Source organism: Dasypus novemcinctus, chromosome 20 (assembly GCF_030445035.2).
Source record: "Dasypus novemcinctus isolate mDasNov1 chromosome 20, mDasNov1.1.hap2, whole genome shotgun sequence".
Taxonomy (NCBI): Eukaryota; Metazoa; Chordata; class Mammalia; order Cingulata; family Dasypodidae; genus Dasypus; species Dasypus novemcinctus.
This window is the reverse complement of record NC_080692.1, coordinates 20,931,675-20,959,651: the sequence shown is the minus strand read 5'-3', so window position 1 is coordinate 20,959,651 and position 27,977 is coordinate 20,931,675. Positions and strand designations below refer to the sequence as shown.

The following is a 27,977-nucleotide window of genomic DNA, read 5'->3' as shown; positions in this document are numbered from 1 at the left end:
GCGAACGACAGGCATTCACGCGCCTGCAACCCACGCGCACACCAAGCACGCAGGCTGACGCCCCCACACCGACACAGACGCTGCCTTTCAAACAACTGGCACGCACACTCGGTCAGTTGACAACACCGTTACACACGCACTACCGCCCCCCCCCTCCTTGCGCCGCTCCCCCGGCGGGACCCCAGCGTCGGAGGCCCTGCGGCGCCTGCCAGCTGCAGCCCCGCATCCCGCCCCGGCCTGCTGGTGCGGGGTTTTTCCAGCCCGAGCCTCTCCCCCTCGCCTGCAAGCTCGGGGAAATTGTGGTGGCTGACGCGGCTGCTCCTGCCCACTAGTTGTTTGTTTCCTCTTTTGCTCCCGCGGAGACCCTCCTGTTGGCAGGAGCTGCGGACCGGGGAACCGACCGGTCGGGCAGCTGCAAGGACACACGGGGGCAGGCAGGGCGGCGCGGGGACCACCCAGAAGCCCACCCCCCCTCCCCACCTCCTCGTCCCCGGAGGGGCCATGAGCTCCGGGCAGGAGGGCAGGAGGGATGAGGGAGACACCAGGAAGAGGGGACAGGACGCAGAGCTCCGGGACCGAGCCCACCTGCGCCAGCAGCGCCGGCTCAAGCAGGCCACCCAGTTCCTGCACAAGGACTCCGCTGACCTGCTGCCCCTGGACAGCCTCAAGAGGCTCGGCACCTCCAAGGACCTGGTGAGCCGCCCCCTCCCCACCCCGCCTCCCGCCCGGAAAGTCCCTGAGGAGCTGGGTGGAAGGCCCATAAAGAGCAGGCCCCGGCCCCTTGCTGAGGAGAGGGGGGGGGAGAGTCCCACCAGCTTGAGGGGCTTCACTTGGGCCACCCCCAGGCTCCTCCTTGGGAGGCTCCCAAGGCTTGGTGGCTGAGAGAGACCCTATTCTCATCTCTCAGTTTCCCCTACCTTCCCCCCAACAGCTCGGGGGTGCTGAAGTAGAGGCTTAGAGGCACGTGGGGATCTCAGGGGCCCTCGCTGAAGGCTGGGTGGGCCTAAGGGCCGGCCAGCTCAGTGGTGTGGGTCCCCTCCTCTCCCCAAGCCACGCATCCCTCGACCTGGCCTGTCCCTTCTTGTGCCTTTCCCCCCACGGACTCCCAGCATCGAAGGCCTGCGTCCTTGCCGGGGCATCAGGGCTTCCTCTGGCTCTTTCCTGGCCACCTGGCCACGCAGTCTCCTTGCCGCCCGCCCTCTTCCTCCAGGGGGAATGCCCCTTCCCAGCGTCCTTTCCTTTCAACTCCCTGCAGCAGCTTTGACCTCCAGAGGGAACGGGGCTGGGGGTAGCACTGGGGGAACTGAGTGGGTGAGGGGACAACTGCATTTGCAGTCACTCCCGTCTGGAAGGTAGTGGTTTAAGAGCATCGGCTTTGGAGCCACATCACTTGGGTTCCAGTCCTGGCTCTGCCCCTTACTAAACTGGGCAAGTTACTTTATGTCCCTATGCCTCATTACTTCATCTGTTAAGTGAGGATAAATTAATAGTATCTACCTCATCAGGTGGATTTTGAGTGTAACATGAGCTAAGGCATTGAAGCACTTAGAAAGCACCCTGCGTGGATGAATTATAGCTTTTTCTCCAGCTACTATTCTCTTTAGCTTTAGGTAAGCTTTGTAGGGTGCAGAGAATATGGAATCAGCTCTGGCCTCCGACCTGTAGAAGAGAGCACGAAGTTCCCTCCCCATCTCCTAGGCAGAGGCCCAGGAGGGACTGGGAGAGCCCACAGTCGGAGAGGCTGCCGCTTATTCCTGGGAACCTGCAGGTTGTTGCCTTTCCCAGTCTTGCCATACCTGTCCATACTCCTCCCAGGCAAATGTTCCACCTCCGGGAGCCCAGCCCAGAGTCCAGGCAATCCCCTAACCCCATCCCACTTCTGGGGGCATGTTCCCCTTGCAAACAGCAAGCACAGCTGAGAAGCCGGGATGGAGCAGGGAAGCAGGTTCCGGGGCTCCCACTGGCTGGGACTCCTTGGGGTCCATCTTTCACCTTCTTCTTTGGCCCTGGAGAAGAAGCCCTATTAACACTGCCGCCCCAGAGCAGAACAGAGTTGGAGACCGGTCAGCCTTCCGCTGAGAAAGTCCTGGCCCTTCACCGCTTCCCTCTGCCTCAGGGCTTCCCAGCTTGATCCCTTGCAGTTCCCTCCTGTGGCTTTGGGAACAAGACAGGTTGGCCGGATCCCATTCGCCTCTCTCCCTGGCCGGATCCCATTCGCTTCTCTTCCTGGGATAGCTCCGGAGCAAACTGCGCAGGGGAGGGAGGAGGCCACCATCTGCATCCACCGTGGGAAAGGTGGGAGGAGAGATGGGAACTGGACAGCTGCTCTTTCCGGCCAGTCCCAGAGCTGGCTGCCCTTTTCTGAGAGCTGGTCTCTGGCTGGCAACCCCACTGGCAGGGAGCAGCCTCAGGGGCCTCATTGAGCCAAGAGGATAAAAACAATCCCAGACTCCCAAGGAGAGACGGCAGGGAAGGAGCGTGGGCAAAGGCTGGAGGGGAACATTCATTTTCCAGTAAACATTCATTCAGCACCTACTGTGTGCTGAGCTAGGCCCTGGGATAGAGCGACAAGTGTGAGGCAGACAAATAACATCTGTGAGAAGCGTGACCTAGGGGGAGAAGGAGCACTTATGCAGCCTGGTGTGTTTTGGGGGGGGGGGGGAGGGAGGAATCTGGCGAGGTTTGAGTTTCCTGGAAGAGGTAAATCTTATATTCCTTATAGGATGCACGGAGAATCCCAGATTGAAGATACAAAACCTGTCCCACGAATAAATAGTTCCTGGATAAAACTTGTGCCAGTTATCCAGATTGTCCTAGAGAAGAGTAGGAAAGAGGAGTTTCTGGAAGAGGGGCAGGAGCAGAGGCGCCTGGCTGAGCCTAGAGCACAAGCAGTGCCGCTAGGGCAGCCGTGCAGCACGGGGCAGGGTGGGGCCGAAGATTCAGGTGGTGGCTGGCTTTTCCGGGCTTGGTGGATACTTTACAAAGCTTGGGCTCTATCATGTAAGCAGTGGGGGCTTTTGATGGATTTTAAACGGGGGGATAACATGGTTAGTTTTTTCCTTTGGGGCATCTTAAACTTTGGTGTGCTCACGAATCACCTGGGCATCTTGTTAAAATGGAAGTTCTGATTCATTCAGTCGGTGGGGCCTGAGATTCTGCAGTTCTATCAGCCTTCCAAGTGATGTCAGAGCAGCTGACCTGGGGGCCATACCTTGAAGAGTAAGGGTTTTGAGCAATTCATTCTGGAGGCTACGAGCAGGCGTATTTGACAGGCGCTAGCACAAGGAGGGCAGGGAGACCACGTAGAAACAGCAGCTGCGGTGGCACGGGAGAGCTGTGCTGAGGCTTGACTCAAGGCAGTCAGAGAAGCGAGGGGTGGGCTCTGTAAATCCAGGAGGCAAGACTGGCAGGCTTTAGGAAGTGATGGACAGAGTGGGGGTGGTGGTGGGAGAGGGCAGGTCAAGGATGACTTTCAGGATCCTAATTTTGAAGGCGATGACTTCTTTTCATTATGCCATCAACCCTGGGATCTGTAGGCCACTGAAGCATGAGGTGGGGGGAGCGAGGGGAAGAACTCTTAGTTTAAAAATGTACTGTTGATTGGAGATAAGATTTCCCCCAACCATAACACTAGTTCCTGAACTGCCCCTTTAGCCGCTAGGTCAGTTTAACGGAGAACAGCCTGATCTCCTCTTCCTGTTTGTTCATTGCTTGGTGATCTACTGGGGTCCCAGGAAGACAGCATGGTTTTACATGGGGGTTTCTCTGGCTTTAAGGATCCAATTGCTGGGTTCCTTTGGTAAGCTCCTCCCCTCTTTGTGTCCGCAAGCTCTTACCCCTTTCTTACCAGTGACTCAGGAGTGGGGTTGGAGAGCATCCTGGAGTAACTAAGATGGGGGAATCGAGTAGCCTGGTCACTTGGGTTTGGACCAGTCTACCCGCATTGTTACATGATGGAGCCAGCAGCCGCACAGCGTGATCCAAAGGCGCCTGATGGAGGGAAACCAGGGTCGGCTTCAAGGGGAGCCTCCCCTGGCTTACGGCCAGGAGGGCAGCAGGGACACCAGCAGGACAGAGATTCCAGCTCTTCTTGTCAACTGCAAGGTGAGAAGCACCGAGTTTCATTAACAACTTTGCCCGGGATGGACTCTCTTCACCTGAGCTCCTGTCTTGTCTGGGTGACAAGGGAGGGGAGAAAGGGACCTCTCCCTCTAACCTGGACCTAAAGGTGGGGTCCTCTTTGCTGTCTGCCTCAACTCCTCTTCCCCCTGTGCACCTCTCCCCATCACCAGCATGACGCATCCCCTTCCCTCTACCAAGGCATGTTTCAATGTGAACATGAAAGATGTCTTCGGTGTATTCTGTTTACATGAGTGGCGTGTGCATGTAAGGCTAAGGCATGCCCTTTGGAAAAAGCTCATGGGTTTCCATGATGGACTCATCATCATGGGTGCCATTTAACCACCCAACCACAAGGGAACCATCCCAATGAATACCCACTGTTTTCCTGACATTGTCTTTGTGCATGTTTCTTTTGCCTGAGAGCTCTCTTCCAGCTCTTCAATCATGGAAGATGTTGCCTCATGCTTGAAACCTTTTCTGACTTCCCCAGTAGGAAATGGCCTTACCTCCCTCTCAACCTCTATAGCACTTTACTAACAACTCTTTCATAGACCTTAAAACTTTCCACCAAATAGTAGCTGCATTTCATGATGTGCTTTCCATCAACATATCTTCTGCAAAGTAGATGTTCAATAAATTGTTCACGGCATGAAGAATGTTCACGGCATGTTTGTGTATCCAAGTGTTTACTAAGATGTCTGTATAAATGACCAAAAGATGAACTTGTCTTCGTTTCAGGTGGTAAATTTCTGGGTTACCCACATCTGAATTCCCTATCCCCTTCTTCTCGTCCCTCCTCCATTCCTAATGGAGTCCTCTAGCTCTCGGCCTCCCCAGAATTCCTCTAAACAGACAGACTTCCATTTTTGGCTTAATTTTAAAAAAAAAGATTTAATATTGATTTATTTCTCTCCCCTTCCACTCCTGGATGGGCTGTGCTTTTTTTCATGTGGGGCAGCTCTCCTTGCGGGTTGTACTCCTTGCCCATGGGGCACCCCTATGCGGGGGCGCCCCTGCATGGCACAGCACTGCACGTGGCCCAGCTTACCACACGGGTCAGGAGGCCCTGAGGATTTAACCCTGGACCCTCCATTTGGTAGACAGACACTCTATCAGTTGCTTCCCTGGCTAAATTTTCCCCAAACTTAAGGACTTACCAAGTGTTGTTCCACTTCCTTTTTTGATTCCTTCTTCTGAAAGTTAGTTTTGCCCCAACAGTATGAGTTCCGTAAAAATCACTTTGAGAGACTCAGTTTATGCCATCCACTCATTTCATTTCTAAAAGGAACTTGTCAAAGAGCTGGGCAAGGTGAAGGGTTCAACTCCAATCCATTCTCCTGGGGTCTCACTGAGCCCACCACGATCCCTCTTTCTCAGTGCCAGGACCAGCTGCTTCAAGTGGCCGTGGACACAGGCACGCAGTACAATCAAATCTCCACGGGATGCCTCAGCCGCCTAGGGTAAGACATGGTCCAAGAGGAAGGAGTTTCCTTTTGGGGTGAAAATGTTCTGAAATTAGGTAATTGATGGCTGTACAACTCTAGGAATATCCCGAAAACCACCAAATTGTACATTGTGAATTCTAAAGTACATGGATTATATCTCAATAAAGCTGCTATTAAAAAAAAAAAAAGATGGGAGGCTCTGGCAGACAGGATTAAGAGCCCATGGAGAGCCAGGGATTGGGTGAGAACCCAGAGTGTGGTGGAGCAGGGCATTAGCTGATGAATGGGGTGGTGGGGGGGCCTGTGGTGGCCATAACCCTTGCTTCCCAACCACAGGTTAGGCAAGAGGGTCCTAAAAGCAAGTGGGGATCTGGCACCTCGGCCCCAGGTGGAGCAGCTGGAGCTGCAGCTAGGGCAGGAGACGGTGGCGTGCTCGGCGAGGGTGGTGGGTAAGTCCTCCCCACGTCGGCATCCCCGCTTCCCACCTCCCTTTCTCTCCTGGGTTGGGGCAAGGCAGAGACCAGGCCTTCCAGCCTGTCAGCATTAGACAGATGTGCCCACGGGGACTCAGGTTACCCCCCATCGCTGAGCCAGTATTCTCAGACCAGGACATGGGGTGGGCGGAGAAGGGGTGAGCGCTGAGAGAGCAATGGCCAGGGGTAGGCTCCAGCCTCTTGTTTTCGAACGATTCCTGCAGATGTGGAGAGTCCTGAATTTTGCCTCGGGCTGCAGACTCTGCTTTCTCTCAAGGTAAGGGGGGTGCCAGCCCTTGTGCCTGAGCTTGGGGCCTGACCCAGAGTTCTGGGAGAAAGAGGCAGGAGGCACAGGTGTGGCAGCGCAGAGCAGGTTCTGAGATGGACCCGGGGGCCCCTCTTTCACCCTTGCTTCCTTAGAGGTTACTTCTTTGCCCACCAGTGAAAAACCAAGAGAACTCGGTCCAGGTGAATGGGGAGCAGGGGAAGAACAAAGGGCAGGCAGACGCTGTGGGAGGTGGGACGGGGGCCAAGGGGAGTGGGCCTGCTGAGGTAACTCACACCAGCCTCCCTCTCCTCCCCCCAGTGCTGCATCGACCTGGAACGAGGCGTGCTGCGGCCGAAAGCCCCGTTCCCGGAGCTGCCTTTCCTGCCATTGTACCAAGAGCCTGGCCAGTGACCGCTGGCCCTGTCAGTCCCCAGGGGGAAGTACCCTGTCTTAGGGGAACGGCTAGAGCCAGCTCTCTGGGGACTACCGTGTCTGGCCTCTCACCACCACCCCGACCCCGCTGTGCCGTTTCCTCCATCTGGCCTCACGCCTCTCTGCTTCGACAGCAAGGGTCCTGTTCCCCCAGGAGTTTTCACTGAGAGGGCCATGGCGCCAGGCTTCTGGCTTCCGTCCTCTCTCATTGCCCTCAGGAAGAGCAAAGCCAAAGCAGGATTGCAGAGAGGGACATGTTCGGAGCGGGGTGCCAGGCTTGGCCCTTGTTGTGGTAGGGACTGCCGGAGTCACAGGCTCCAGGTGAGCCCGTCCCCCTGGCGCACCCCAACCCCACCCTGGACACTCCTGGGCTGTTCTTCCTCTCAGGTCTCCTGCCTCACCTTCTGGGCTCATTGTCTCCCACAGCTAGACTGCCCCCTGCCCCATCCTGGTCCCCTGGTGCCTGTTTCTGTGACTGTGCATATCTATCTGCTCACAGCTGAGTGGTGGAAGAAATGAGAAACAGAGTAATTCCAATACAACAACGGAGGTGAGCTGGTCAAGGAAACATCCAGCTCACGAGGCTGGACACTTTTATTAGCTATGTCCGCCGGGGTTTTTGAAGCCAGCTATTATCTGGTTACTGTGCGTGAAACCGTGGCTATGCCGCTAATGTTTACCCCAGATATTTATCCTTTTCCGTTTGCTTTAGTGCAGCCACTGGGCCCTTGAACTTTGGGTGTGTGTAAGAGCCCTTTAGAGAACAGCCCCCACAAGCTGGAAAGGAGAGGGGGGTTGTCAGTACTCAGACATAACCTTGCCAGAGTTCTTATTTCGAGAGCTATCCACCTCATCAGGCTCTCTCGGCTTCACTGTGTAGAGAAGGATCCAAATCCCAAGGTACCTGCGTTATCTTTCTGGGAGACTCCAGTCTCTCAAATCATGGATTAAGGGTGGAGGACAGTGATGTGACTAATCTGAACCCCAGGTCAGGGACTCAGGCTGGAATCAAAATCTTAAGCATGGGGGAGATTAGAGAAGAACCAAGAGCTGTCCCATGGCACCTGCCCTCAAAAGGAAGGGACAGGGGCCCGCTTTTCACATGTGAAATATTTTCCTGGTCTCCAAATCCTCAAGGATTTCCTCTTCCCCTCTGCCTTGCTCCATGACCTCTGCTTTCCTGGCCCCCCAGTTCCTTTCCCTGGCTCCCTGCTGCTTCTGTAGCTGCAGAGCCCAGGCAAATGCAGGCCCTCAGTGCAGCAGCTTCTCCATTGAATAAACACGTGTTTCTCTAGGCTGATGTGTCCTCTCTGGTCTTATTCCCTGCAGCTGAATGATCACTCCCCCCATTTTCAGGGAAATGTGAAAGGTGGGCCCTGCCCCAGGTGGACCCATCCGAATGGGTCAGTATGACTTAGAACAACAGCTCTCAAGCTCTTTTGACCAGGAAATATATTTTACATTGCGCTCAGGATAAACGGACACACATGCCATTAGGACAAAGCAATACGTATCCATACTGTGAGCGGTATACTCCGATATTTTCTATTCTACTTATTTTAAAAAATGCTGGCCATGACTCACCAAAGGAATGCAACCTATGATTTGAAAAACACTAATTTAGCATGCAGAGAAGCAAGAGCAAAAGGACCACAAATGGCTCAAGTTAGAATTCTCACTGTGGCTTGGATCATACACTAGCACCAGAATTTTTTTTTATTAAGATTTATTAATTTCTCCCCACCTCTTGTTGTTTGCACTTCGTCTGTTCCTCTTCCTCGTTCTTTTTGGAGGTACCAGGAGCTGAACCCAGGAGCTCCAATGTGGGAGGGAGGTGCCTAATTGCCCCAGCCACCTCCCTGTTTTATTGATCTCTTGTTACGTTTTTCCTCCCCACGTCTCCTGTTGCATCATCTTGTTGCGTCAGCGCACTATGTTCTTTAGGAGGGACAGGAACCTCTGCTCCCTGCTTTGTTGTGTCTCTCATTATGTTTTTTAAGATTTTTAAAAAATTTTTCTCCCCTTCCACACACCCCCCCCCCCGCTCCATTTGCTGTGTGTTTTCTTCTGTGACTGCTTCTATCCTTAGCAGTGGCACTGGGAATCTGTGTTTCTTTTTGTTGGTTCATCTTGTGTCAGCTCTCTGTGTGTGCGGTGCCATTCATGGGCAGGCTGCACTTTCTTTCGTGCTGGGTGGCTCTCCTTACGGGGCACACTCCTTGCGCGTGGGGCTCCCCTACGCGGGGACACCCCTGCATGGCATGGCACTCCTTGCACGCATCAGCACTGTGCATGGGCCAGCTCCACATGAGTCAAGGAGGCCCGGGGTTTGAACCACGGACCTCCCACGTGGTAGGTGGACACCCTATCCATTGGACCAAGTCTGCCTCCCTCTCATTATGTTTTATTTTCCTTCTTGTGTCTCGTTGCATCGTCTTGCTGCATCGGCTTGCCATGCCTGCCCACTGTGCGCTTGCTGTCTTCTTTAGGAGGCACTGGGAACTGAACCAGGGACCTTCCATGTGGTAGGCAGGAGTTCAGTCACTTGAGCCACATCCACTCCCTGCACCGGATTTTAAATGTCTGTTGTCTTATTGACAATAAGGTGTTTTTGGGGTAAGTGGGTGGAGGCGATACTGGGGGAACTCCTCATACTTGGAAAATAGGGCAAAGTTAAAAAACAACAACAACGAAACAACGCTGGCTCAGTTTCTTTCAATAAACTGAAGAAAATAATCTCAGGGTTGCTAGGGGCAGACTATAAAATGTCCTAAAAGATGCCTTGAAACTAAAGCTAGGCAAAGCAAAGCAAACATGGCCCTAGAAACAGTTTGCCATTCTTGAACTGCTCTAATGCCAATGCCTTGGAGTTGTGTCCTGGAAGATGTGCTTGGGACGGGGTACAGCCCTCACCACCACTGCTCCTATAGCCCTGAAACCTGGTCTCCTTATCGGTGTTGGGGCCATGCAAAAAGTTGCACAGCCACCTAACACAAGTCTCTGTTTTCCAGACGAGAGTTGGGAGCGTTGGGAGACTGGGGCATGGGAACTGGGGACAGGCCCAGACAATATGGAACAAGGCTGGGCTCCTTTGGCTCCACTGATGTAATTGCTGCAGCGCATAGGGAGACGGGCAGAGGGTGAACTCGTCTTTCACCCAAAGGCCTAAACGGTTCACAGTCACCCTAGGGAAGCCACCATCCTTCCACACCCAAAGTCAAGCCCCGCTGCCCTGTAACGCGTAGTCCCTGTCTTGCCAACACCACGGATACCTGGGGGAGGGGCGTTCACGAGCATCTCTGGGCAGCTAAGTGGGCAAGTCCAGAGAGATGGGGTCCGGGAGGCTTGAGGGAGCACATGGCTGTGGCTGGTCGGGATGGTAGAGCATTTGGTGGAGCAGGGCACGGGCCGCAGGGAGGTCGTCAGGATCTGAGGGTGCAAAGGGGGCCTGGTGAGAGGCTGTGGGGCTCTTGGCCGCCAGGCCCCGGGACTCTGCAGGGACTCACCCACGCCCAGCTCCAGCAGCAGGCTCCGGTACTCGGGCTCTGCCTCTAGCAGCTTCAGCAGGTTGGTCGACTCCATGCGCTCCAGCTGCACCTCCCAGTACACGTAGATCTTCTGGTTGAAAGTGACGTACACGAGGCAGGGGCTGTTGCGGCCCTCCTTGCAGGCGTACAGGCCTGGGGGCGGTGGGAGAGGGCCGGAGGTCAGCACGTCGCAGGTCAGCGGCAGAGTCAGCGGTTCCTGCCCTCCCACAGGGGCCGAGCCCAGAACAAAAGGGCCTCTTTCTGTTTTGTCTCTGTGGGGAACTCAGTAAAATAGGTGGAACAGCCTGGTATGCATCTGGTTATCCAGCGATGGAGAACCACAGCAACAAACACCAGGCAGAAGGGTGCCTGTGAAGGTGGTAGCTGTTGATTTCCCATCTTAGCGATAACCCTGGAATAAGCGGGGGAAGAGATTTGCAAAACGTGATCCGAAACTAAGGCAGTATAAGAATAATCTTTAGGGGGATGGGAGGTATATGGGGACCTCATATTTTTTTAATGTAATATTAAAAAAATGAATAAAGACAAAAAAATTATAAAAAAAGAAAAAATAATAATCTTTGTACAACTGGCTTCTCATAGACGTCAATCCCTTCATCAAAAGAAGATTAAGGGAAGTAGGTGTGGCTCAACCAGTTAGGCACCCGCCTACCACATGGGAGGTACCAGGTTCAGGTCCCAGAGCCTCCTAAAGAAGACAAGGAGACGCCGCACCTGCCGCAACAAGCAGACGACTAAACGAACAGATGCCACAAGCCAGCACATGCTGTGGCCCGCAGGGAGTGCATGTGGCTTAGGCCATTGTGCACTTGCCTCCCACATGGGAGGTCCCAGGTTTGGTTCCCCATGCCTCCTGGAGAAGGCGAGCAAACAACGAGCAGACAGACAAGAGAATCAACTGGGGGTGGGGGAAGGATAAATTAAAAAAAAAAAAAAAAAATTACCCCCTTCTGCCCCCCCAAAAGAGAAAAGAACAACAACAACAAAAAGGATATTAACTTTTTCAGGTCACTGGAGTATGTACTACAGTGGACTGTTATCTGTGTGTTAACATTTTACTAACCAAAGATGTTCACTAGCCTCCCAAAAAAGTTAATACTATTTTCCAGGGTCATCAATTTGGGACTAATGAGAATGTTTGGGAAGAACTTTCTTTATGGAGTTCTGGCTTACTCAGACTGGAAAGAAAAGAACTTTCAGAGGTCTTCAAATATCCCAGACTTAGATGAGAACCCAACTCATTCTTTAAAATATTCAGAGATGGAGCTCTGACTCTCTCTTATTTCTTATTTAAAACTGTAAAGATGGTGATTTTGTACCTACCTGTTACCTTCTAAGGAAAGAGCAAAGAGCTAAAGAGCAAATTTATTTATGAAAATTTAAATTAGGGGTAATTCTGAGAGTGGAAATGAGAGGTCAACAAGGGTCCGGTTAGCCAGGGGCTGTGGGGCAGAGCGTCCCACCTGCACAGAAGGCACGGATATTTTCATCCACCTGGAAGCGGACAACGGTGCGGTTGTAATCAATAATATATGTCTGTCCATCCCAGGCACACGCAACTACCTCCTCCCGTCCGTTGCCCTGAAAAAGGCCAGAGACAAGGGTGCAGCTGTGACGAGGAGCGTTTCAGAGAGGAAGCTAATGTCGGGGGCCAGATGAAACACAAGGGCTGTGGACCTGACTCTGAGAGGCAAAAGGCAAGCAGGGAAAAACAACAACCCTCTACTGAACTTCTCCTGTGTGCCAAATGCCACCTGCCAAAGCGACCGCAACGACCTTGAGAAGCAGGCAATGTCATTCCCAACTTACCACGGAAGGAGCTTTAGCTTCTAGAAACCAGGTACCTAACCCAGGGCACTCAGCTGGGAAGCAGCAGCATCAGGACTAAAAACTGGGGCAGCTTGACCTGACTGCAAAGCTCACGCCTCTTCTCCTACACCATCAAGCAAGCATGACGGCAGTGGCAAGGGGAGCCCCCAGCTGCCAGTTTGGGGCCAGAGCTCTCCTAAAGAGAGACTGACATATGGAAAGGAAAAAACCAGAAGATATGCCCCTGGAGTGGGGACTAATGATTCATTTCCAGACCGTCCTAGAGGCTCCTCTGCTTTCAGGGCTATTACTTCTGGTGGAAGGTATTGAAATGATACCTTTCCCAGCAGCGGAGCAGAGAACAGAGTTAAGAAATGCGGAGGAAGGGGAAACAAACTCACTTCGGATGGATTCTGACCCGTTTCAAGTGGCTTAAGGTAAAGGCTGAGCACTAACGGCAATGTGAAAATGGCCTGACAGCAGCAGCAGCCCTCGGCGTGGAGAAGGCCGGACAGCGCTTCCACGCCAGGCCGCCCGCTCACCGTGACATCTAGCTTCTCGAGCGCGAAGAGCTGGTGATCCACCTGCACTGACCACAGCAGCTTGTCTGCTTCCTCCATGAGCTTCAGCGTGCCTGCGGGGGGGACGGGGGACATGGAGCAGACCCCATGGGCATGGAACCTCCCGCCCCACCCCAGCGCGGCCCCAGGGGCTGGCCCGGCACTCACCGTCCAGGGTGCAGAGGGCGAAGAGGCCAGCACCCGCGCTCTCAGGGCCGTGACCTGTGGGGGGCCAGAGGGCCAGGAGGAGGGAGCAGGATGGGGCAGGGTGAGATCGAGGGGCAGCCGGCAGCAGGGAGGGGAGGATAGGCCTGGGGTGAGGGAGAGGCCGGGGTCTCCTCTCCCCTGACGTGACCCCCGACCCTCGGCAGCCTCCGGCCCCGGCTTCACCTTGTTTGATGCTGCCTATGAGGTGTGTGGAGACGTTCTTGTTGTGGATGCGCCCGGACGTCTGGTGCAGCACCACATCTCGGGGGGCGGCCGGGGTCTCCCTGGGGGCAGGCAAGACTGTGAGCTGAGTTCTCCAGGAGCTCTGAGGCCCCTGACTGCTTCCAGGATTCGATTCAGCTTGGAAGCGCATCGCGGTTCTCATCTGACCCACGTGAGTATGGAGAAAAGAGGGACTGAGCCGCCAGGTCCTTAGAACCTTCCAGCGGCTATAATGCTGAAGTCCAGAACCTTCTGGGCCCCAAAATAATCTTCCTCAATGGGCCACAGAGGCTTGGACGAGCACCTGGATGAAGCTCTGTCCACCGCAGGCCCATCTCACTGCTGGCTGCCACCCAGGAGCGCCCACCCCACCTGCAGCCTGCCCCCTTACCTGCCCTCTGTGACCCCCTCGGAGGCGGGGGGGGACTCGGCGTCCTTGTTCCAGGTACACAGTAGAATTGCGTAAGCACAGCCTGGCTGGGATACCATCAGTTCAGGGACACCCAGGGGCCCTGGCGTCACCGAGAGACTGTCCACCTGCACCGGGGGACGGAGAGAGAGAAGCACGTGGGACCCTGTGGAGAACAGGGGAGCGAGACGGGGCAGGGGTCCTGGCAACCGGCCCTCAGGCACTGAGGGTAGCAGGTGGAAGCATTCTAGAATTCCTAGGGCGCCCACCCTGTACCGCCCCCATCTCAGCCACCTGCTGTCCGCTGTGTGTGCTCCAACTGGGGGTGTAAACCACACCCTATCACACCTTCACACTCCTAATTCGGAGCCCAGTGTTCCCTCACCTCATTACTTATTAGTTATTATTGTTATTATTACTAGCAATGTCACCTTATACCCTGATTCGAAGGTGTTTTCCTTGGATGGCTCTCGTCCAGGTTCTCTCTCCTCCCTTTCCCGCCCTGAGCTCGCCCCCGCCCCACGACTGCTCTCCCGCGCCTCCTCCAGGAGGCCTGCCTCCCACCCCCCGCTCGGCCTCGCACCTGACCCTCCAGCATCCACTTCTTGAGCAACACCAGCTTCCCCGTCAGATGCTCGGCACCCTCGCCCAGATCCTCCCACCGGAAAGCCCGCACCACGCGGTCCGTGTAGCCCACCACCAGCTCGCAGGACCCGTCTCCATCTGGGGGTACGGAGAACAAAACGGGTTAGCAGCCAAATCTGCATCCATCGGCCCGAGTCCCGGCTGACGTCGCCACTGCCGGCACTTCTCCAGGGGAGCTGGGTGGCTGAGCTGCCGAGCCACCACCTCGTGCAGTCCGAGTCTAGTACTTGCTCCCCTTCCCTTCCTGGTGCTAAGAACACCCTGCCCAGGTCCTTGTGCTTCCAGTACCACTTCTCTCAGATGCACCCCAGCTACCTATCACCACTTTCAGGATAGCTTCTGGCCAAGGCATCATGGGGAGCGGGTGTAGCCCAGTGGTTGAGAGCCCGTTTCCCATGTACAAGATCCCGGGTTCAATGCCCAGTACCTCCTAAAAAAAAATACGAAACCTCAGCCCTGCACCTGGACAGCTGGCTCCCTTACCTCCTTCAATCTTTGACCTTCTCAGCAAGGACCTCCCTGGCAGCTGCACTTGAAATTGCTCCCCGACCTCCACCTCGGCTCTCTCAGCCCCGTTCCACACTTTCTTTTTCTTTGTAACACCAATGACCAGCCAGCATACGACTTAATTTTCTTCCAGATTTGCTGGCACATGTTCTGCCTCTTCCTTGTAAGCTCCCACAGGGCAATGATTTTCGCCTGTTTTATTCGCTGTTGTCCTCTCAGGGCCCAGAACAAGGCCTGGCTTGTAATAGGAGCTCGGTGACTCTACATGAAGTACGTCACAGACGAGACCGCCAACCCCCAGCCCCTGGCACCTATTACCTATGCCTCCTGCCCGCCCCCCGACCACCTGCGGAGGAGCCATGCCCACCGATGTCGCCGATGAGCATGACCTTGGTGTTGGCAGGGATGTGCTGCTTGAAGACCGGACGCTGCTCCTCTCCCGCGAGTGCCTCGTGGTGCCCCGACGCATCTAGGACCTTGGCTGGCGTCAGGTCAAACAAGTGAAACCAGCCTTCGGCGCTCACCGCCACCACCAGGTTCTGAGGGCCGCAGAGGGACAGGAGCGGTGGGGGGCAGGGAAGTCTGGGTCCCACCCTGGCAGACCACAGAGGTTGGAGCTGAAGCCTTCAACTCTTCATAGAGTTCTGCCCTGAGAAGGGGTCAGATAAGGCCTCGGAGTTCTAGCAAAGTCCCAGGGCCCCTGGAGTCCTTACCTTCCCTTTATTGCACACATCTCCAACCCCGACGCAGGTCAGCTGCAAGGGAAGAAAGGCAGGCTGGGGGAGGCACACACTGAGACCAGTGTTCCCTGATCCGGGCGTGGCGAGGAGGGGACAGCCTAAATACCCCATCTGCTAAAAATAGGTCCCACACGAGTGGTCCTGAGGGTCTGCATGAGTCAAGTTTCTGAGCTACAGGTTTGGTTTAACCAGACAACAAGACAAGCTGGGCTTAAAGAAAACAAGACCCAAGTAAATAACCCTGTTTCTAATATTGTCAGACCATGCTATTTCTAGACTTACTCAAATGATCGCCCCGCTCTCTACTATACTTTGTAAGATCAGACCACCTTAGGCAGTTTTCCTAAGGTACCAGGGGAGACAGCCCACAACATAAAAACAAAAACCCAACCCAGCCTTGTGGGGGTGAGGGGAGCAGCGGGGAGAGGCTCCTCCTCCACTCAAGACCCAGGAACTGAATACTGACCATTCCCTGGCAGGAGCAGGTGAGCCACGGCCGGCTGCCATCGTTCTTGTACACGGACAGCTTCCCACTGGTGTCTCCCACCACCAGCTCGTTTAACTTTAAATGGAGAGAGAAGGGATGTCAGGTCGGGGTCCTGAGGAATTGCCGCCAGCGCTCCCCTACTCGGCCCAGCTGGGAAATCACGAGACCCCAACTTCTATCTTCCTCAGTGTTATAAAAACCCACTGGGGGAAGCGGACTTGGCCCAGTGGTTAGGGAGTCCATCTACCAAATGGGCGGTCCGCGCTTCAAATCCCGGGCCTCCTTGACCCGTGTGGAGCTGACCCATGTGTAGTGCTGATGCGCGCAAGAAGTGCCCTGCCATGCAGGGGTGTCCCCGCGTAGGAGAGCCCCACGCGCAAGGAGTGCAACCCGTAAGGAGAGCCGCCCAGCGCGAAAGAAAGTGCAGCCTGCCCAGGAATGGCGCCGCACACATGGAGAGTTGATGCAGCAAGATGATGCAACAAAAAGAGACACAGATTCCCGGTGCTGCTGCTAAGGATAGAAGCAGTCACAGAAGAACAAACAGCAAATGGACACAGAGAACAGTCAACTGGCGGGGGGTGGGGGGCAGGAAAGGGAGAGAAATAAAAATCTTAAAAAAAAACCAAATCATTGGGACTGATGCAACCTAGTTTCCTAAAGCTTCTTTGTTTCCATTTGTGTGTTTGTGTCTGTCAGGGGCAGGAGAGGAAGAGAATGGGTACCATACACAATCTATGACCCATCCCAGAAAACTCCGGCACCCGAGCCACTCCATGCTCCATGTGCCTGCCTTCGGCTTTTCTAGTCTGTCCATTACAAACTGGACATGCTTTGACAATAGCCTAAGACACAGAACTGGTAGAGAATCTAACATTAGACCTTGTTTTTAATCAGAGGCCAAAGAAAAAGACAACGTCAGCTCTTGCGCCCTCCTTCCTCTAGCAAACCTTTTGATCTTGAAGCGTGTAAGCGGATCTGCAGGGGCTGAGGGTGCGGCGGGGACAGGGCATGTGGGGGCTCTGGGCTTCTGGTGCCCTCAAGTGGTGTTGAAGCTCTGGGGAGGCAGGCGCCCAGCACCCAGCGGCTTCTCCACTCTTCTGCATCTGGGCGCTCCATTTCCCAGTGGCTTCCCAAAGGCTACTGCCTCTCCAGCGGCTAATAACAATAAAACAAGATGGCTTCAAACCCTATTTCCAGGAGCAGCTTCCTGTTTTCCCCTTAGGGGTACATTCGACACGCTCTTTCTGTCTCCCAAGTAGGATGGACTAATATTAGACTCTGCAAAGATTTAATTCTAAAGGCAATAGAGATAATCAATCAACAGCAAGGAAAAGTTAGGAGCAAGCTGGGAGTTACTAATAATGATTGACTTTTGGGAAACGGACTTTGGCCCAGTGGTTAGGGCGTCCGTCTACCATATGGGAGGTCCGCGGTTCAAACCCCGGGCCTCCTTGACCTGTGTGGAGCTGGCCATGCGCAGTGCTGATGCGCGCAAGGAGTGCCGTGCCACGCAAGGGTGTCCCCCGCGTGGGGGAGCCCCCACGCGCAAGGAGTGCGCCCGTGAGGAGAGCCGCCCAGCGTGAAAAGAAAGAGCAGCCTGCCCAGGAATGGCGCCGCCCACACTTCCTGTGCCGCTGACGACAACAGAAGCGGACAAAGAAACAAAAACAGACAAAGAAACAAGACGCAACAAATAGACACCAAGAACAGACAACCAGGGGAGGGGGGGAAATTAAATAAATAAATAAATATTTAAAAAAAAAAAAATAATGATTGACTTTATTTGAATCTTAGATTTATTTATTTTACAGTTATGAGAGTTCTGGGTGGGATGATTAGATCGCAGAGGCATAAAACTGGTTTATTTACATCAAACATCAACTCCCACCTCTCTCTATCCCGACAGATGGTGGAGTGAGATACTTCAAGGTTCCATCCCTCCCTTGCTTTGAAAAACCAGTAAGAACTGGCAGGAACATCTTTCTCAAAGCTTCAGAAAACAGCTAAATTACTGCAGTAACAGGACAAGCACCGGGTGAGGAAAAAGGCCACTTAAAGCAGGCAGGACCTCATGGTACTGGGGCTGGACCCCCCCCCCCTTGCTCTCAGTGCAGATCCCTGGTCCCAGTTCCGGAGGGAGCAGAGTAGCCCTTGTGCACGTATGGGGAGCTTGTATGTTGGGCCCAGCTGGCGGGAGGGACGTGCTGTGCTGCCCCAGAACCTGCCCTGCATGTAGGAGGCGGCTCACCGAGCTCTCCTACAGAGAACTGTGGGACAGCAGTCAGTGGCTGCCTTGGGCAAGGGATTGCCGGCTGAGGATATACAGGGCAGTGCCTGGGATGGTAAGGAAACTGTTTCCTGGGGAAGAAGGGACATTCAGAACTCTGTCAACCAACCGGGGAATTCCCAGGGCCACATGTGCATGCCAAGATAAGATGCATGAACTGAAAGGCTCAGGGAGGCCCCTTCGCTTTGGCCTTGAGCTATTCCCTAAACGTAATGTATTGATAGCCCTGAAGGACAGCACTGGCTTCGGTCAATCTGCAAGGCCTGGGAAAGGGTTGGATGTTGGAGAGTATGCAAGCTCATGGAGACAAAAATTAAGAGTATGGCTATGCCAGGGACAAGGAGCAGAGGGCATGGGGGCTTAATGCAAAATGAGTGCAGGGTTTCTGTTTGGGGAGCTAGGAGAGTTTTAGTAATGGGAGGTAGTGAGGGTATTGCAACATAGTGAATACGATAAATCCCATCGAATGATATGCTTGTGAGTGGTTGAGACAGGAAAGTTTACATCATGTGTGTGTGTGTATTCCCACAATTTAAAAAAATGGAAAGAACAATTAAAGAGACAATGACAATTAAAGGCAATATATGATCCTGGATGAGATCTAACAATGTCAAAAGGACATTGGGACATATGAAAAAATTAGAATGTACTACTGGGTTGATAGTAATGTTAAATTTCTTGAATTTGAGAACTGCATTTAAGGTGGACACATAAGTGAATATCCTTGTTCTTAGGAAGTGTATATAGCAGTGTTGAGTGTTCAAGAAGCATGATGTATACAACCTATATTCAAGTACTCAGAAAACGGAGTGATACAGAGATGAGCACACAGACAGACTGATGGATAAACAGAATGATACAGGAAATATGCAAAATGTTAAAATTGGTAGATCTGGATACTGGGGGCGGGGTGGATATGTTGGCATTCTCTGTGTGGAGTTCGTACTATTTTTGTAACTGTCCTGTAAGTTTGAAAGTATTTCAAAATAAAAAGTTTAAAATAAAATTTTAAAAACCCCACAAAACCTCAAACTCCCTATACCTGATGTTTCCATTTTCAGTGCCCTGGACTTCTATGGACCCATAGAAGAGAGAGGGTGTACAATGGAAGGGTTCAGTGTGCAGGATTTGAATCTAGCTCTCTATGCCTAAATTTTTCATCTCTAAACCAAGGGTAGTAAGAGTATCTATAAGATACTCTTGTAAGAGTACCTTATAAGGTTGTTGTGAGAACTCAGTTAATAGAGGGAAGCACTTAGAACAACAATTGGCATATGTTGAGTGCTATTATCAGCTGGTTTTCAGCCTTCTTGGTTAGACACCTCCAAAACTGGGGAACTTAGCATGTTTCTTACAATCCACTCTTATTTTTAATATGCTCATTCTATAAATGCATAACACATAGTGGGCCCTTAGTAAATGCTGTTTTTCTTTCTTTCTTTTCTTTTCTTTCCCTTAGTCAATGTTTATTCTGTGAACAAATAACAAAAAAGATTTTTTTTAAGAAACAAGAAAAATCAGAATGAAAGGCTGGCCAACCAGTTGGGGATACAACGATAAAAGCCTCCAAAAAGGATCTCACAGTTTAACATAAAACAGGGTGGTAAGCTCTGTGAGCAGGTGGCTATTACTCAGCCAGCTGGGAGTGTGGCCACAGAAGGTGGCCTGGAAGAGGACGTGTCCAGGGCAAACCATCTGCTTTCTAGCAGCTCGCATGCTTTCCCCAGCAGTTCCACTTCTCTGCTGCTGATCCTGGCTCTGGCCCCTGTAGGTCATTCACTGACACTAAACCCCACCTGGAGAGTACATCATTGGCTCAAAATGCTCAAGGAGAAAGGATGCAAACTCATTTTGTGCTCTACTTCAACCACTCCTTAGGAGTTTCTCTCTGCAAAGCAGCCAGAGTTCAGCTGGCAGTCCTAAAGTGTTCTATTCCTGCCTCCTCCCTCTGACTCAGCAGGAGATAAATCTATTTCAAGGAACTTTCAGCTAAGGGTTTTGATAAATAAAAGCTAGTAGGCCCAACAGGAAGGCCCCCGCACTAAGCCCCACAGTAAGCTTCTATGTTCTGTAAATGTGTGGGGCATAGTGCCGTGAAAAAAATAAAGAGACGAAAAATTCTTGCCCTTATGGACCTTAATGGAGGTTATAACTCAGGTGGGGGAAAAAAGGTAGTACAATATGCCTAATATTGCAGAACTGAGTGTGGAATAGTGCAACTCACTTAGAGAAGCACAATTTCCAAAGAGTTGGTGAAAAAAAAGGTATTATGTATTCCTTTCTTTTATAAACAAGGCATCAGATAAAGTGGAAAAGAATGCACATCTAAAGGCACTTCCGGGAAGCAGACTTGGCCCAATGGATAGACTATCTGCCTACCACATGGGAGGTTCACGGTTCAAACCCCGGGCCTCTTTGACAAGTGTGGAGCTGGCCCATGCGCAGTGCTGATGCGCACAAGGAGTGCCGTGCCACATAGGGGTGTCCCCTGCGTAGGGGAGCCCAGCGCTCAAGGAGAGCGCCCAGTAAGGAGAGCGCCCGGTAAGGAGAGCCGCCCAGCGCGAAAGAAAGTGCAGCCTGCCCAGGAATGGTGCTGCACACACAGAGAGCTGACACAAGATGACGCAACAAAAAGAAACACAGATTCCTGGTGCCGCTGATAAGGATAGAAGTGGTCACAGAAGAACACGCAGGGAATGGACACAGAGAGAAGACAATTGCGGGGGGGGGGCGGAGAGGAGAGAAATAAAAAACAAATCTTAAAAAATAAATAGTCACTTTGGTAATTTGCTACTTAAAAGTGTAACAGGCTTCCCTCAATTTCCTCATAAAATTGTACTGTTTGGCATACAGAAATGTGAAATCCCCCCAAAAAACATAATATAGATTTATGAGGAGAATTATTTCCTCCTTAAAGTGGGTAGAGCCAAATAGACCTCATATGTCAGAGGGGATTAAGGTGCTTTGCATTCAAAATATGAAAAAAGGCAGTGATGACGATTGAAAAGATCAAGTCTGGAAAAAAGAGCTTCCGACACTATACCCTTTTGATGCTCCACCCCAGTACCCTTTACATGTTTTACAGGTTTTAATCAAAACACCTTGGTTTATTTTGTTATTCCTGTGACTATGACCCAAATAAATTATGAGCTTCCTGATGGTGGGGGTTGTCTTATTCATTCTTGAATTCCCAGAATGTAGCAGTCCTTGCAGCAATACAGGCAGTTCAACAAATAGCTGTGAAGCAAGCTAGCAAGCTAGGGACTCAAAAGACGGATCTGGAAACTGGTAGCGTCCATGTGGACATCAGTAACCCCCAAGATGGCTGCTGGAAGACCCCCACCTCCAAGATTCTGCCATTCAGAACAAAGACTTCCTCTGGAAGCCAGGAGAAGTCCCAGATATTCCCCAAGGATTTTATCACTGGGTCCTTGCTGGGGGATTGATGGGTGGGGTGATCCATCAAAACAGCAAACAGCTGGAACCCCTCCCCTGCCATTAGCAAAGGGGTGGAATAATTAACAGTTCAAAAAGCCAGGTGCCGGGCCTGTATGAGCACTCTCGTATGAGCACTCTCGCTCTCCTGCCCTCCGCACACTACTCTCACCATTTTCCCCCTGCCATGTGGCCAGCAAGTAAACCTGGGCATTTATAATGTATAATTGGAAATTGCAGTCTGTAAAGCAGTCCACTTTATCACTTTTCAACCCCTTCCTTTCTACCTGGGGCTCATGATGTTATTTTCTCCCATTTCTTGTCCCTCCCTGCCTGAATAAACTACTGGTCTAACTCACCCGGCGTGCTCTTGAAATTCATTTCTGCAGCATAGTCAAGAACCTAAACAAAATCCAGTAATGTATTTGGTGAGCCAGCTAGGAGTTTAATGGTGAGTGAACCTACAGCCTACGGCCTGTTTAATGCCTTCCTTTTGTTCTCCATTTTAAACGGGTTTGCCTATGAGCCCCCACAGGACATAATCCCGGGAGGAAAGGGGCTGGGGTATGGGAATTCTCTGCATCTCGCCGCCCGCCCAGGCTTGCTAGATCTGACTGCAGTCAGGAGGGCTGGGGCACAGGACAGGAACTCACTGTGCCACTCTTTCAAGCCCTTTTAGCAGCCAGAGGCTCTGTCCTCGGGGCAGGTGGCCTTTGCTTTCTCCTGGCCTCTCCCCTAGAGGGTGCAGGGCAGTGATGAAGAGCCAGGGAGCCAAGGGCTTCCCAGGTTCACGCCTTTGCAAGTGCCTTCCTATCTGACCACACCCAGCTACCTGGGGATGAGGTGGGCAGAGTCAAGATGGATGCCGTGGGAGTTCCCTTCCCCAAGGGTGTCACAGGCCAGGATACCCTTGCACAATTAACTTTTACCCAAGTTTAACTTTCCCACTTCTTGCTGCTGAATTTCTCTTTACAGCTTTGTGTTAGAATGCTTTGGAATATCTTAAAAACTGTGAAAATGGAAAGTGTCTTTGTCTAGCAAGGAAGCTATTGCTTCAGGGCCCCAAGGTCTGTTAGCTAGAGCAATTGATCATTAATCACTTAATTGCCTTTCCATGGCTGATTTAACTGGGAAACTATCAGACAGTAAAATCACAGAACTAGGACTGCGCCTAAGACTTTTGGAAGGATAGGAGGAAGAAGCTTTCTGCCTCTCCTCCAAAGAGGGAGCAGTATTCAGCTCGGAGGGCATCTAATCTATCTGATCTATCTTCCAAGTCCAGGACGGCCCCGGAAATGCCTGGTGGCAGGGTCTCTGATTCCTGGGGTAGCAGGAACCAGAGAAGTATCTCTGAATGTCCCCCAAGACTTTTGAAGGCTTGGGCGCTTCAATTTAGAGAGCAGTCAGTCTGGGACCCTGGAATGTAGGGGTGCTGAGAACCAGAGCAGTAAACACTGAATTGCCCCCATTCCTTGGGCCCATCCGTTCAGAGAGCAGCCAAGTATCCCCTGAGACAGACAGCTCAGGCGCTTTTATTTTGGGCTCAGTCTCCCACCAATTCGGCTTGGGTGCATTGATCTGATATTCGGAATCAGATATCACCCAGGACCTATGTCGCCCACAAGGATGCTTGTGGGCCAGGCAGGTTCTGAAAATTGAAATTCTCAGGAAGCTGGGACAGAGCTTCAGCTCCAAATTATGTGGAGTGGTGAATGTTTTAGTCAGACTAGGACTCTGGGATGCCAGAGGGTCGACTAAAAAGGTGCTTCTTCATTCTTCCTAGAATAATGGGTGCAGTCTCTAGCATACCAGCAAACTACCTATAGGAGTTTCTTAGGAATCAGGAAACTCTGCCTACTGCTGGTCTACATGGCCACAGTATAGCCAAGAGCAGCCTCTGTATAGGACCCTGAATTCCAATTAAACTAGTGTAAAAACAGAGAAAAGATAAATCTGAAGCCCAGAAACTTTATGTCGTGTTTCCTTAAAGAAATGAAGAAATAAACCTCAAACTTCCATTAGTTTAAACTCAGTTGTGCCTATAAAGGGTATAGTGAGCAAGCTAAGAAAGCTCATGTGCCATCAATTAAGATCAAAGAGTTCCCAGAAATGCTAAAAGTATAAAATTCTCTCTTCTGTTTTAATCTGTGCTTAACTTTTGTTCAACTGGGTTTACCTGTTAAAAATTGGATAATGGTGAAAGGTAACCTAAAAATGAGTTTTTAGATGTCAGTACTGTCTTGCTACTGGATTTAATGTATAAAATCACAAATGGAATTAATTCAACTGCTAGAAAAGCAGAGAAACCTCATGAAGTTTTCAAAAAGTAACTTCACAGCAGTGAAACTTTTCTGGAAGTCACCTCAATCTGCATACTCTGGTGGTGGTAATGGAAAGATTCCACTGGGAATCTTCAGTTTTCATTTTAAAAATGGAAAAAAATAGTTTTTCCTCTATTGCAAAAGTAAAATACCTGCTAATGTCTTCATGGTAAAAGTGCAGAAGTAAAAAGCAAAGTACTAAAAAGTCATTTGATATGTTACACATTGCACTGGAAGTATTTAAAAGGTGTATAAAAATCAAGAGATAAAGTTCAGCATTGTCAAACTCTCTTGTTTATTCAAACCAGGCCTTCAATACACTGCAGGTTACCTCTCCATTTGAATTATTGGCCAGGTTGGTCAATGACCCCTACAACAATAAAAGTATCTACTACATCTCTGGTTGTGCTCCTGAAGTTGATGGAGACTACGTTGCAGTTGCAAACTCCTGCAGCAGTCAATGATGGGTCAAAACAGCCAAATGTACAATGGATATCACCTCCAGACTGACACTGTCTCATAGAGCTGAAGGGTGCTATGCACTAGGCCGGTGGAATAACTGGAAACTACTTTCCTAGCTTCTGTGAAGAACATACTAAGTGGAGCAATGATCACCAGAGTACTATGAGTAGAACTTAAACACAATTGGCATGATAGCTTGCTCCCATAGAGGGATAACATGTAAGGTATTACAAACCTGAAACTTAAATCTATTAATTGCAGCTCAAAAAGAATCTTATGCATTGGGTAGTATATTAACAATTGTAAGTACTGCACCTATATCCTATTCTAGATATATACCTGATGATTATGGTGACATCTTTTCTATTCTAGATCATATGCAGAAAAACACTGAACATGTTAAAAGTCCTGGTAAACTTCATTTTCTAAGTAGTTAATGAACATGCTTAGCCCAGGTCTCCCTCCTGCCCTTATTCCAGAACCTGTCCCACTCATACCCTGGGGAGGACTGGCAGATCCATACGCCGACTTACCAGATCTAAGTGTTTTCCCACCAGAAGGGAAACTGCAAACGAGGCAGCTAAGACCCACTGCAGCTTAGCCCCTTTGAGATGGTCCATGGGCAATCTTTCCTTACCCAGGACCTGAAAATCAGGTTCTGCTGACAACTTGGCAAGAAAACAAGCCTCACTAAAATGTAAGGAACTTTACTCTAGTTGTGATCACTCCCACAGCAGTTAAAGAATTTCCAGCTCAGTGCACTAATCCTGAGTGAAGCCAGCTACCCACGAAAGTGCCAGCTCACCAGAAGCACCTGATGGGATTATGAACGACAATCATTGGACAGCCTGAAACACCTCTTCAAGAGAAAGAGCTAATTAGTGTCTGTGTCAGTCAGCTGTTCCTTCTAACTCTAGCCCAAATGCCTATTGCTAAGGGGAGGGTAAACCAAACATCCCCTTAAGAAACCGTGTCTGTTTTCATCTATTGCTTAACTAAAAAGATAATGCCTCTTCTCATTCCTCTCCTCTACCACAGGAATTGGGATTGGCAATTTATACCTAACCCCACTGTCTATTGCAATCTCTCTCCAGAGTTAACCAATAGCATAAAATAACTTAAGAAAGAATACTGTTTCCCACCAACTTTGGGAAAATGCAGCCTTTGCAGGCAGCTGGCCTTTTCTACTTCTGTGATTCAGTGTCCTCTTAGTGGGACCATATATTCTCAAAATTCTAATTAAGTTTATTTCATCCAGAATCAACATCTTGTTAGCCATATGGGGACTTCATCCAACTTCACACAGGATGCCAGATCCATCTTCTTCCAAATGAGATAAAAGAGCAAGAGAGTTTTACACCTTGTCGGGTCAGGCCTACTACCCTAACCAGCACCCCTTTAAGATTAAAGGTGTAAACTCTCTGAGAGGGGAATGAAGCAGGCTAGTAAGACAGGGAATCAAGACAGATTTGGAACCTGGCAGAATCCACGTGGACATCAATAACCCCAAGATGGCTGCTGGAAGATCCCCACCCCCACGATTCTGCTATTCAGAGCAAAGACTCCTTATAGAAGCCAAGAATAGCCCCCGATACTCCCCAAGGACTTTATCATTGGGTCCTCACTGGGGGATTGATATGTGGGGGGATCCATCAAAAGAGCAAACAGCTGGAACCCCTCCCCTGCCATTAGCAAAGGGGAGGAATAATTAACAGTTCAAAACGCTAGGTTCAGGGCCTGAATGAGCACCCTCGCTCCCTCTCTCCTGTCTCTGGACCCACTCCTGCCCTCTGTGCACTGCTCTCACCATTTTTCCTCTGCCACGTGGCCATGCAAGTAAATCTAGTCATTTGTAATCTGTAATGGGAAACTGTAGTCTGTAAATCAGTCCGCTTTATCACCTTTCAACCCCTTCCTCTCTAACTGGGACCCCTGATCTGTTATTTTCTCCATTTCTTATCTCTTCCTGCCTGAATAAATTACTGGCCTAACTCACTCGGAGTGCTCTTGAAATTCATTTCTGCAGCACAGCCAATAACCTAAATAAAATCCGGTAACAGTTGTAGAAAATAATCAAATACAAATGACAACATTGGAGCTAACGCTTACTGTTAACTGCGTGCTAGGCATTGCCCTGCTTTATCAACTCATTTAAACAGTGAGTAAAGCAAATACTACCGAGGGAAGGAAAGGTAGCTGGAGCTCGTTCTGCACGCCAACAAAGTTGGAGCGCTTTAACGTTGCTATAGCTCGTTTTGCATGCTAACAAAGGTGTAGCGCTTTAACCTCGCCAAACACCTGAGCATGCTATGGCGCAGGCACTGCCGAAACCCGACATTATTAATACTGGAGTGCTGCTGCCCAAGCTGAGGAGTTTAGAGTCTAGTTGGGAGGCGAAGCAAATAAGTAACCCCACATATTTTCTAGCGTGCTGTGCCGGGTGTCGGCAGAGGAGCATTTTAAGCTTATATAAGGCACCGGGTGATTGACTAACTGGAGGGTCAGAGCTGTATTACCATTTCCAATTTACGGCTGAAAGAAAGATATGAGGCTTTGAAAGGTAAAGCGGTTTCTTTGAAAGGTGAGGCCACAGGAGGTTCAAGTACGAAAGCGGTGGTCCAGGAAATTTGGCCGCCAGAATTTACTAGGCTCCTCCTATAAGCTGGTTACTGCCTCAGGCAGAGGGACCGCTCTCCAGCCCCTTAAAAATATTCCCAGGGTGTCAGACCAACTAATTCGTCGAAGCTGTCCGGGAACCTCAGCTCCCAATAAAGCTTTCCCTTTAGCCACCACGCGGACCCGGCGCGCATGCTCCCTGCTCACGTGGCACGCCGCCCGCAGCCTCGGCCACTAGCTGGCCACGCCTGCCGCTGCGCAGACCCAGGCTGCGTCCCCTCCGGTGCGCACGCACTTACGGTGTCGTTATCGACGTCTCCGAGGCAGATGGCGTGCGGGAAGAGGCTCCCGCTAAACTCCAGGGCCACGCGCTGCACGTAGTTAACCGATCTCATTGCACTTCCAAGGCCCGAGCGATCGCGGAGCCCTACGAAATGTCCCTGGGCCCTGCCCTCCGGCCGCAGGAGTGGCAGGCCACCGGAAGCGGGAAGTGACCTCACCGCCGGCTCCTCCAATCGCTGCCCTCGTGGCTTCGCGTATCCCAAGAGGGAGGCGGGCCTTCCGAGCCTTTCTGGCCGGAGGCGGGCTTAGCTGAGTGAGCCTCAAAGCTGATTTTCTTTCCTCACGAGGGCTAGAGCTCCCGGGTAACGACCATCCCTGAGGTGGCCGAGCTGTTCCCTTGGCAACAGGGCTCTTTTGGGGCTTGACCTAATAACCTTGACCTCTTCCTTTACTGCTCTGGCAGTGAAGCTTTCTGCCACCAGACCATACCTGAGAACCATCATAACTGATGATTAATGATTCTGTGGCTTCCAACAGTTTTTAAATGTTATGAAGTTACCCATGAGGGGCCGTGAAAACAACGTAGTGAATTGCAACGAGCTTTTTTAAAAAAATTAGGATAGAAAATGCCAAGTGACTCCCAAGAAGTAAGGTAAAATGTTTTTTAAAACCTTTGCTTCAATTGCATAAATTTCTA

The 27,977-nt window shown here is 51.2% G+C and overlaps 2 protein-coding genes across 5 annotated transcripts; one reads left to right on the top strand and one right to left on the bottom strand.

Moving 5' to 3' along the window:
• Positions 1-9: 9 nt before the first annotated feature.
• NRIP2 (nuclear receptor interacting protein 2) lies at positions 10-8,036 on the top strand. The gene is made up of 6 exons (XM_058282588.2): positions 10-693; positions 3,964-4,104; positions 5,500-5,582; positions 5,904-6,016; positions 6,265-6,317; positions 6,627-8,036. Exons 1-6 carry the CDS (start codon positions 502-504, stop codon positions 6,717-6,719), a joined length of 675 nt encoding a protein of 224 aa, XP_058138571.1. The 5' UTR covers positions 10-501; the 3' UTR covers positions 6,720-8,036.
• ITFG2 (integrin alpha FG-GAP repeat containing 2) lies at positions 5,445-27,507 on the bottom strand. Of its 4 annotated transcripts, none has more exons than XM_058282587.2 (13): positions 27,298-27,490; positions 15,854-15,949; positions 15,361-15,402; positions 15,015-15,186; positions 14,079-14,218; positions 13,478-13,623; positions 13,048-13,148; positions 12,826-12,879; positions 12,640-12,731; positions 11,752-11,869; positions 10,247-10,420; positions 10,013-10,169; positions 5,445-5,577 (listed from the first exon to the last, which is right to left on the bottom strand). In XM_058282587.2, the coding sequence occupies exons 1-12, from the start codon at positions 27,391-27,393 to the stop codon at positions 10,048-10,050; spliced, it is 1,353 nt and encodes a 450-aa protein (XP_058138570.1). In that variant the 5' UTR covers positions 27,394-27,490; the 3' UTR covers positions 5,445-5,577; positions 10,013-10,047. The 4 variants fall into 4 exon arrangements, with proteins under 4 accessions (XP_058138570.1, XP_071066222.1, XP_071066221.1 ...); XM_071210121.1 differs by lacking the exon at positions 5,445-5,577 and adding an exon at positions 5,594-5,612; XM_071210120.1 differs by lacking the exon at positions 5,445-5,577 and having other exon boundaries at positions 7,292-10,169; positions 27,298-27,507.
• Between the last annotated feature and the right edge of the window lie 470 nt (positions 27,508-27,977).

Excerpts from the sequence above, each read along its gene's own strand:
- NRIP2 (XM_058282588.2), top strand. The coding sequence starts at position 502 with ATGAGCTCCGGGCAGGAGGGCAGGAGGGATGAGGGAGACACCAGGAAG. Across the intron at positions 694-3,963 it reads TCGGCACCTCCAAGGACCTG|CAGCCGCACAGCGTGATCCA; the intron begins GTGAGCCGCCCC and ends TGATGGAGCCAG. Across the intron at positions 5,583-5,903 it reads GGATGCCTCAGCCGCCTAGG|GTTAGGCAAGAGGGTCCTAA; the intron begins GTAAGACATGGT and ends TCCCAACCACAG.
- ITFG2 (XM_071210120.1), bottom strand. The coding sequence starts at position 27,393 with ATGAGATCGGTTAACTACGTGCAGCGCGTGGCCCTGGAGTTTAGCGGG. Across the intron at positions 15,403-15,853 it reads CCTGCTCCTGCCAGGGAATG|CTGACCTGCGTCGGGGTTGG; the intron begins GTCAGTATTCAG and ends CTTCCCTTGCAG. Across the intron at positions 15,187-15,360 it reads ATGTGTGCAATAAAGGGAAG|AACCTGGTGGTGGCGGTGAG; the intron begins GTAAGGACTCCA and ends TGCGGCCCTCAG.